Consider the following 10,116-nt stretch of genomic DNA (forward strand, 5'->3'; position numbering starts at 1 on the left):
GAAACACTACTTTGGGATTATTCTCTATGCAGAGCCAACTTTTGTAGTAGAAGGACGAGTCGTTGTTCATTTGGGCTGCAGCCTGAACGCCGTCTAGTAAACTGGAGCTGGAAAGCAGCGGTCTCTGATCTCTGAACCTAATCCTGCAACATAACAGAACCGCATTGGGAATAAAAACGGCTATTAGCTGGAGGTTTTCCTCATGCTTTGATGTGGAGTACAGATAGCTTTGCTCACATTGACGGTCCTCGTGAACCTCCCAGTTCTTCTTTTTATCTTTGTTCTAACGGTTTAGGACGGGTTTACTTCCTGGCTTTGCTGCAGCTTGCATGCTATCAGCGACTGCCTCCAACTCTGGGATTTTCTTCAGTGTTTTAAATGTCTAGAATAATCTGCCTTTTAGACAAGTTTCATATCAAGCAGGAAGTTTTATTTATGAAGTTCCTGGACTTTAACGCACCAAGGAGACTAAAAACAGCCAGATCCTTTAAGAACGGCAGTCTTGGTGTTAATCTGAGCTAAAATCCAACTGGAATACATCAGAGTCTGAAAACATTTAGTGTGGATCATTGGCAGAGTTCAGATGGACCAAAGCAGAGGATGGGCTGGTCAGAGGACAGGACACAGTTTCAATGCACTACAGACTTACTGACTGTTTCTGTGCCAGAGACGACATCCAATCACATTTTTTTCTCTGCCTTCGTTTGTAGGAGCTTGCAGGACTAAGAAGACATGGCCAGTGAGTTACTCCAAGGAGGAACTGACGAAACGCCTCACCCCAAAGCAGTACCATGTCACCCAGGAGAGAGGCACCGAGAGGTCAGTTTGTCTATCAGCTGAAGAACAGATAAAGCAGATGTTCTTCCAGAACCTTCCTCCATGTCCATAACTGACTTTGTTTCCCTCACAGCGCCTTCACTGGGGAGTTCACCGACCATAAAGCCGAGGGGACGTATCACTGCGTGGTCTGTGGGGCCCCTCTCTTCAGGTGGGTGGAATATGGGTCCGTCTGCTCGCCTACAGGTGGTCCAGGCGTTACCCAGGCCCAGAGTTTCAATAAATTCATGTTTTATTCAAAGAGATGACATTGCCATGGTAACGACAGCAGCGCCCAGAGAAAAGAAAAACCCTGACGACAGCTTTCTCTGTTCTTTCACAGCTCGCAGTCTAAATTTGACTCAGGATCAGGTGAGCAGAACTTCTCCCAGCGTTCTGAGCCATACCTCCATCTATTCTGCTAATGCTAATACTAGCGGCTTTGGTATTCAGGAGTTTTTTTGGACGCAACGCGGTATGCTGGCTCGTTAGCTCGTTACACTTAGCAATGGCTCTGTTGATGCTCAGGTTGGCCATCCTTCTTCGATCTCCTGAAGGACGAGTCCATCGCTCTGTCTGATGACTTCTCCTACGGCCTGCACAGAGTAGAGACCACCTGCAGTCAGGTAAGCTACTAACTTCTTCCTTTGGTAAATTCGTCTTAAACTTCCAGTTGATGGAAGCATCTTAGGTCATATTTAATTCCTTACAGATTGAAATTATCTTTACAGAAAGCTGCGTTTCTGAGGGGAAGTTAATTAAATGTTAAAGCGTTAATATCACAGAGGTGACACTAGTTTAAGGTGGTTCAGTTTGTCGCAGTCAGGTGGTGATGGACAGGAAGTGACAAGAAAAAGAATTTATGTAGTCTGACAGAATCTGTGTAAAATAAAAGTTATTAAACATCATTTAATCTTGTAAAAAAAGTGCTAGCATGGATCCCTGTGGTACTCCATGGTAACTATGGTAACCAGGAAGCCTCCGTCCGGACCCATGTCAGCCAGAAAGCAGCTCTGACCGGTTCTGACCCGTCGCTCAGTACCAGTGAATCCTTCTGTTTCAGTGCGGCGCCCATCTGGGTCACCTGTTCGACGACGGCCCCAAACCTACGGGAAAGCGCTACTGCATTAACTCCGCCTCTTTGGCGTTCCAGCCCAAAGAGACGTCAGAGGGAGCCTCAGGCGGCGCCGAGCCGGCCGCCAAGCAAGAACTTTAGAAGAACCCAGGAGCTGTGGCTGAGGGAAGCGAAGAAAGAAAGATGCTGCTTTGATTTTTGTTGTGCAGAGAGAGCGTGGCTAGCAGCGGTAAAGTTAGCACACCCAGCTAAAGGGCCATGGTTCCATTCCCAGGATCCTTTAGTGATTTTTAAACAGGAAGCATTGGATGCCGTCAGCAATGATCTTTAGGACAGGTTAAGGCGCTGAAGGTTTTTGTTGCCATGGCAACCACCTGCCACAGCTATATGTAGCTTTTTTGTTATTTAGCCTAGAAGGAGGATTTGCATGTTTGATTTCTATTCTCTAAGCAGACTGAATTCAGTCTTTGTTTTCCTCTGGTTTCACTGAAAGGATGATGATGATGATGATGATGATGATGGTCACTGAGAAGTGAGGACATCTATGCAACTGTTTGTTTTCTGACTGTTTCCTCCATCTTTCAGGTCAAACATATCCAGTTGTTTGGTTTTGATTTGCTTCTACTTTATATCTGCAGTGTGTCTGAAAACCATGTTGAATAAAAAGCATTTAAAAGGAGGCTGATGTTTTTATTTCTAAGTAAAGCTTTGATTATTTATTTTTCCTGGTCATGACTAACAGGTTTGTTCTGATCTGTCAGAACCATGATGTTCTCATTTTCAGGGAGACTTAAAACTTTTAAAATAAAGATAAATTCATAATTTTGTCACAGACTGGCTGGTTCATAGCATCAGTGATTACCATACTAACTTTATTTATAAAGCACTTTATACACAGACAGGACAGGACCAAAGTTCTGTACACAATCATAAAATACATGCAATTATAAAATAGAAAGGATAGAGTATGAAATACATTAGCATACAAACAGAATCAAACAAACCTCTCAAATTGTGCCAAAAGCCAAATAAAAAAGATGAGTCTTAAGAAGGAACTTTAAAATAGCTAGAGAGGAGGCTTGTCTTCTGCTCAGAGGCAGATCGTTCCACAGCTTAGGAGCTGCCACAGAAAAAGCACGGTCCCCTCTGAGTTTCAGAAGAACAGATCAGCTGACCTGAGGGAACGGGAGGGTGTGTGAGAATGCAACGGCTCAGACAGATTAACTTTAACTTAGAATAAAAAAAACAGGCCCATCTCATTGCATAGTCATTATGGAGTCTATAAATCATGTAATATAACATATTATAGAAATCCATCACAATAAAAAGAATGTGTTAATGGCGCAGAATAATACAGATGAGCCAAAGGTGCTAAATTGATGATGTACATGTAATATACATGAATTGATTACATTTTTATGGTAATTATATATTACATATGATTTCAAGATTTTACATGAAGACTGTATTACTAGTACATGTCTGTTAATGCTGTAGCATTTTTCTATTTGCAAATTATGCATAAATGTTGCCATATAATTTATACTCTGTGCCTTTAAATCTGATAGATTTATATAAAGCTAAATTAATAACTCTACAGTTATTAAATAGGTAAAATTCAGGCAACAGCAAGTTCATATTTTGCTTTTTGTTCATAGTTACAACAAGAATCTGATCATTTTGAAAAAACAAGTATATATGCGCACACAGACACACACAGTCCAGTGATTGAATAACTTTATTAAAATAACTTACACGTGTGTAAATTCACGTTCAAACAAACCCATATATTTGCATTTAAAAAAATGAACACACAGTGAATTACTTTCTATTTCCTCTATTTTCTAACGTTAGACCCAATGTCAGTGTCTAACTCAGTCAATGTCTTCCAGTCTGAGATAGCCAGGCTAATGTTAGTCTACAGACTATACTATAGGATCCATTGGCTATAGATGGATTTATTGCTTAGTTCGTCCACTGACTGTGGAACATCTTCCTGCAGCCAGAAAACTGCTGGTTTATGCAGCCAAATGCTGCACAGGGAGGCATTTTACTGCACGTCTCTGTGGGAGTGGGGAGTACCAAGATGGTGGCTGGTGGCTTCACTTTTTCCTGGTAATCAGCAATCCAGTGAATAAATGCAGAGCAGCTCAAATCCTTTATTAACAGAGGAACATGAGTAGAAGATGGCTTCCATCATTTCATGGGAATAATAATAATAAACCCAAATATGCTCAGAGGAGATAAATAACAACAGAAGAATTAAAAGTCGAATGCAAAACGAAGAAAGGTCAGTTAAGCATTTAGCTTTAGACTGATCATCAGTTTTCCATCTTCCCTCTGTGCAGATGAGGGTTGAACCTGCAGGTTTGACTCCAGCAGCAGTTTTTAGCTCAAATGAAAGTAGTGCTGAATATTTAATGGCTCCTAAAACCTGTTAATGTTTAAAATAATAACATCAAACAGGGAGTTCTGGTATTTCTGCCTATAAACTAAAATAAATACAAATAAATGTGATTCATATAGGGAAGCTGGTCAGGATGACCATTCTGTAATGAGTGCAAACTGAAGCGGGGGTTTTGGCGCCCCCCTGTGGACAGCTCAGCTCCCCACGTGATCGATCACGTGGAGGAAGCAGCAGGCATCGTGTCCGTAGCTGTCAGCGCGGTGAAGTCCTCCATCAGAGCGGATTGTTGTGCTGTGGGAGATCCGGGATGTCCAGCATGAGTGGCAGGAACCCAGGAGCGGTCCTCGGTGAGCCTCAGCACATCACAGCAGACTGAGGCACGAGCGGTTAATGACCTGCAGGCGCGTGAGGAGGGAGGAGCTTAGCAATGCTTTTACTTCTCATTACTTTAAAAACACTTTCTGACGCAAGTTTGGTTTTATTTGGGTTTTATTCCGGTTCGGTATAATGACTTGATTATGAGAAAGAGGATAATAGAAGCAGGCAGAGCATGGCGGAGTGTCAGAGCCGCTCAAAGACAAGATTAAACATTTAATTTAGATTAAAGTAGATTATTAACCAGAATAAACGCGCATGTCTACGAGTAAAAACCACTGATCTGTGTTTATTCCCTGGATCTATGACTGTCCGTCGGTAGGACGGGGTGGAATGAAGCCACCGGCCGCCATATTGGTACTCCCATTCTGACTCCCGGCCAGCTACAGCAGCAACCATGATGTTCACAATTTTAGAGAGATTTAATACTTTTAAATTCTATTTAGTTTATTTCTATAGCTCCAATTCACATCTTGACATCTCAAGGCACTTTACAGTTCAACTCATTGACTCTTCAGCAATCCCTCACACTAAGCATGCTTGTAGCGACAGTGGAGAGGAAAAACTCCCTTTTAACAGGAAGAAACCTCCAGCAGAACCAGGCTCAGTGTGAGCGGCCATCTGCTGAGGCCCACTGGGGTTCAAGGAGACAGAAGCAGACATAGAAAAAGAAGCATAGATACAAAAGGCAACTGTCAACCAGCTCCACAGGCGGCCCCGTCCAGGAAACACACAGCCAGGCAGACGAGCTCCGAGCCAGCTCCCATGTCAGAGGATGAAGAGAGCACATCCAGTTAGTCACAGTCAGAGAAACAGGACCACACTGGAAAACAGGCCAAGCTCCAGCATCTATAAAGAAAGGTGTTGTTAAAATAAAGATATTTCTTCACCTCGACACACACTAAAAAAAGAAACACACAATGAATGGCTTTCTATTTCCTCTACTTTCTATTTTCTAATGGTAGACCCAATGTCAGCATCTAACTCAGTCAATGTTTTCCAGTCAGTCTGAGATAGCCAGACTAATGTTAGTCTACAGACTATACTATAGGATCCATCGGCTATAGATGGATTTAATGGTTAGTTCATCCACTGACTGGGAAATGACCTGTGGATCATCTTCCTGCAGACAGAAAACTGCTGGTTTATGCAGCCAAATGCTGCACAGGGAGGCATTTTACTACACGTGTCTGTGGGAGTGGGGAGTACCAAGATGGCGGCTGGTGGCTTCCAGTGATTAAATAGAGATCAGTGGTAAAAACACACAAAATAATACATACAAATATGAGTAGAAAAGTAGCTAATTTGCAAGATTTAAATATTTGCATTTACAGAACAATGTGAGATTATAATGCATGTTATACTGCGTAAAGCACATGCATCATTAATTGGGAGCTTTAGAGATGGAATGAGGCGGTACAATGGCCTCATGGACGTTTTTAAAATTAAAATGAATGATACAATAAATTTGTATGTTTATAATCTCACAAATTTGGCTGTTTTTTATCGCAAATCTGCTTGTTTATTCTAGTCAATATGCAAATTTAAACCAAAAAATTCAATTTTTTTAGTTTTGTCTCTGAATGGTTCTGATACGTGTCATACAGATAATGTAGTTTGGGAGATCAGAGTCATTTATCGGATTAAAAACCGTCTATCTCTGTGTTGGAATCAGACCTGGAATCCTTATCCAAGGTGAGAGTTAATACCCAGGCTGTCCTGAAGAGGGCGCAGCACATCCAGGGCCTGAAGCTTCCTAAGAAGCAGTGGCAGGTGAGCTCCTCCATAATCAATGGGCTCCATGCATGTTGCTGATGTTCACAGCGGTTTCTCTGTTTCCCTGCAGGCGGCTTGGCTGCTGAAGGCCGTTTCATGCATCGATTTGACCACGCTGGCTGGAGACGATACGCCATCAAATGTTCACCGACTCTGCATGAAAGCCATCCAGCCGGTCCGATACGACCTTCTGAAGAAACTGGATATGCACGACAAAGGCGAGGCCTGCTGGGGGCATTCAGTCTCTTAAATTAGTTTTATTTCATTAAAGGTTTAGTTCTATTTCCGGGTGGATCATCTAAATCAGTGGTCCTCCTAACTGTCAATCATTCTGGTGATATGTTTACTTTAAGGCCATCCTACGTCCCCATGTTCACTAACCAATGGTGAGTCTGACGTAGTGGAAAAACTGCTAATCCTCTTTGGGAAAGTAAACTTGTATGAGCGATGCAACCAGCAACTTTTAAACAGAGCGTGCACGAGGAGAAATGGGCTCGTGCACGCTCTGGCATGCGTAGAATACATGTTCCCTCCCTGGAACGGGTTCAGGGTTGTGCATGTGCATTTTTTCTTTTTAAGTAGGGCGGGTCAAAAATTCATGAAAATCTTCCACTATACCTTTAATCCACATTGTTTGCAGAAAGGCAGGGAAAAGTCAGCCCGAAACGGTTCAGAGGGAAAGCAAACAATGACGAGCGCTGAAGATATAAAGCAAAGTTTGCTCATCAGTTTGGAAACGACTCACTTTGGTTATTTTACCTGGAAACAGTATTTATCTGTTAGCATAGCAACAGTAATAACATTCCACACATGCGTGTTTGTCTTCATTAGAGGAATTTTGAAATGAGACAGAACTCTAGAAGCTTAAGCAACATTAGCAGCTTTACTAGCTTTAGCAATTTTAGCAACCCTAGCAGCTTTAGCAACGTCAGTAGCTTTAGCGGCTTTAACGTAAGCACCTTTAGCAATGCTAGCACGATAGCAAAGTTAGTAGCTTTAGCAGCTTCAACATTAGCAACTTTGGCAATTCTAGCAGCTTTAGCAATGTTAGTAGCTTTAGCATCTTTAACGTTAGCACCGTTAGCAATACTAGCAGCTTTAGCAACGTTAATAGCTTTAGCATCTTTAACATTAGCACCTTTAGCATGCTAGCACCTTTAGTAATGTTAGCAGCTTTAGCAACATTAGTCGCTTTAACAGCTTTGATGTTAGCACCTTTAGCAATTCTAGCAGCTTCAGCAACGTTAGAAGCTTTAGCATCTTTAGCATTAGCACCTTTAGCATGCTGGCGCCTTTAGCAATGCTAGCAGCTTTAGCACCCTTAACGTCAGCACCTTTAGCATGCTAGCACCTTTAGCAATGTTAGCAGCTTTAGCAACTTAAGTCGCTTTAACAGCTTTAACGTTAGCAACATTAGCAACTTTAGCAGCTTTAGCCACCTCAGGAGCTTTAATAAGTTTAGCAACTTTAGGAGCTTAAGTAGCTTTAGGAGCTTAAGTAGCTTGAGCAATTTTAGCAGCTTTAGCAATGTTAGCAGCTTTAGCAGCTTTAAGGTTAGCAGCTTTAGCAACTTAAGCAGCTTTGGCAGCTTTAGCAACATTAGCAACGTTTGCAGCTCATCAACACTAGGAGCTTTAGCAACTTTAGCAGCTTTAGGAGCTTAAGCAGCTTTAGCAATTTAGCAACATTAGCAGCTTTGGCAGCTTTAGCAACATTAGCAGCTTTAGCCACCTCAAGAGCCTTAGCAACTTTAGCAGCTTAAGGAGCTTAAGCAGCTTTAGCAATTTTAGCACATTTAGCAGCTTAGCCACCTCAAGAGCTTTAGTAATTTTAGCAACTTTAGGAGCTTAAGCAGCTTTAGCAACTTTAGCAGTTTTAGCAATGCTAGCACCTTTAGCAATGTTAGCAGCTTTAGCAACGTTAGTCGCTTTAACAGCTTTAACATTAGCACCTTTAGCAATGCTAGCAGCTTCAGCAACGTTAGTAGCTTTAGCATCTTTAGCATTAGCACCTTTAGCATGCTAGCAGCTTTAGCAATGTTAGCAGCTTTTGGTACGTTAGCAGCTTTAGCAGCTTTAAGGTTAGCAGCTTTAGCAACCCTAGGAGCTTTAGCAACTTTAGCAGCTGTAGCAGCTCATCTGGTCGCTGTGTAGCCCAGCAGTATTTTTGTAAGCCATGATGGAGCAGAATAATGGAACCAAGGTCATATTTAATCTGTTTAATCACAGAAAGCGATGATGCAGATTCTAAAGAGCGAATCGTCGACACATTGAAAAGATCAGCAGTAAACCAGGCGGTTAGTGGCAGCCATAGCTTTAATCGTTGGGAGGAACGCTGAGATTCCAGCTGTAAACAGCTTCCCTCATCAGACCTGTACACTGATTCATCTGTTCATGCCTGAGTTTGGCCTGTAGAGGGAGCCATAAACCAGTTCACCAGCATGACTCTGCCTCTCCATGCCCTGCAGGACTAACAACAGCAGCGGTGTGTGTGTATCCGTCCCGTGTGGCCGACGCCTCTAAATCTCTGAAGGCAGCCAACTCCGGCCTCCCTGTTGCCTCTGGTGAGTCAGCCGGAAGCTTCTCTGCTCGTTCAGGTCAGAGCTTAACTAAAGAACTGTGATTTTTCCATTCTTCCCAGTTGCCACTGGATTCCCAGCTGGCCAGACGCCACTGGAGACCCGCCTCCAAGAAGTCCGTACCGCTGTGAGAGACGGCGCAGCGGAGATCGATATCGTCATCAACAGGACCCTCGCTCTGACAGGACAGTGGGAAGGTAAACTATTCATTTTTTACATGAATTTATGGTTCTACAGAATAAAGACGTTAAATGGACTGAACAGTTTATCTTTGACTGCATAGAAGACCCCTAAATGACTGCAGAGGCTAAATCTGCCCCATAAAACAGAAAAACAGCATCAGTTTGATATTATAGTTAAATGTTCTACAGGAACGCATCACTGCTGCCACCTGCTGGTCTAGAGGAGAACTGCAGGTTCCAGAGGGGCAGCCCTGCCTTCAGGTTAAGCTAATCTTTTAATAATTAAAGCCTTTAGCAGAACCCACTGGTTTCTCCACCTGAGTTCAGTTCCAAGATCCAAACACCATTAAAAATGTAATCATTATTAATGTCAGGATGGCACTAAAACCAGTTTAGTGTGAGCTGTTGGTTCTGGGTCTTTATGCTGGAAGATCATTGCTGTTGATGCTTTCCTGTTATCCCTTTCCCAGTGGCTGAAAAACCGGTTTAAACCCGATAACAATCAGCTTTTAGTGTAAAGTAGGGATTAAATCCACCATGATGACTCTGATACTAACAGCAGAATTCAAGGTATGGATCGCCAAGATGGCGCTGTGCATGGAGCAGACCGTTACGTCAGCTCCCTGTTCTCCTTTCCTGCTTTCTGAGCCGACCGCTGCTTCAAACCTTCTCTGACTCTGTGGTGGCATCAGTCCTCCTCTACGCTGTCGTCTGCTGGGCTCCTGGCAGCGCAGAGCGGGACAGAAAGAGACTGAACAAACTGGTGAGAAAGGCCGTTTCTGTCCTAGGCTGCACTCTAGACTCTGAGAGGAGGCTGCTGTCCAAGCTTCCATCCATCATGGACGCCACCTTCCACCCTCTGCAGCAGACTGGAGAGGAGCTGAGCTGCTCCTTTAGTCAAAGACTT

General features: G+C 43.0%; 2 protein-coding genes across 2 annotated transcripts in view; both read left to right on the top strand.

Moving 5' to 3' along the window:
• The window catches only part of msrb3 (methionine sulfoxide reductase B3), a 4,651-nt gene extending 2,086 nt beyond the window's left edge, over positions 1–2,565 (top strand). Inside the window, exons 2-6 of the mRNA XM_015399841.1 lie at positions 711–819; positions 911–988; positions 1,160–1,188; positions 1,345–1,442; positions 1,880–2,565. Of these exons, the coding sequence (XP_015255327.1) occupies positions 711–819; positions 911–988; positions 1,160–1,188; positions 1,345–1,442; positions 1,880–2,032 (467 nt within the window). The 3' untranslated portion in view covers positions 2,033–2,565. The remainder of the gene's footprint in view (positions 1–710; positions 820–910; positions 989–1,159; positions 1,189–1,344; positions 1,443–1,879) is intronic.
• A 1,934-nt stretch (positions 2,566–4,499) lies between these two features.
• Positions 4,500–10,116, top strand: part of dera (deoxyribose-phosphate aldolase (putative)) — a 12,600-nt gene continuing 6,983 nt past the window's right edge. Inside the window, exons 1-5 of the mRNA XM_015399846.1 lie at positions 4,500–4,645; positions 6,349–6,446; positions 6,520–6,667; positions 8,917–9,012; positions 9,090–9,224. Coding sequence (XP_015255332.1) covers positions 4,606–4,645; positions 6,349–6,446; positions 6,520–6,667; positions 8,917–9,012; positions 9,090–9,224 — 517 coding nt within the window. The 5' untranslated portion in view covers positions 4,500–4,605. The remainder of the gene's footprint in view (positions 4,646–6,348; positions 6,447–6,519; positions 6,668–8,916; positions 9,013–9,089; positions 9,225–10,116) is intronic.

Source organism: Cyprinodon variegatus, unplaced genomic scaffold (genome assembly GCF_000732505.1).
Source record: "Cyprinodon variegatus isolate N-32 unplaced genomic scaffold, C_variegatus-1.0 Scaffold1052, whole genome shotgun sequence".
In the NCBI taxonomy this organism is placed as follows: Eukaryota; Metazoa; Chordata; class Actinopteri; order Cyprinodontiformes; family Cyprinodontidae; genus Cyprinodon; species Cyprinodon variegatus.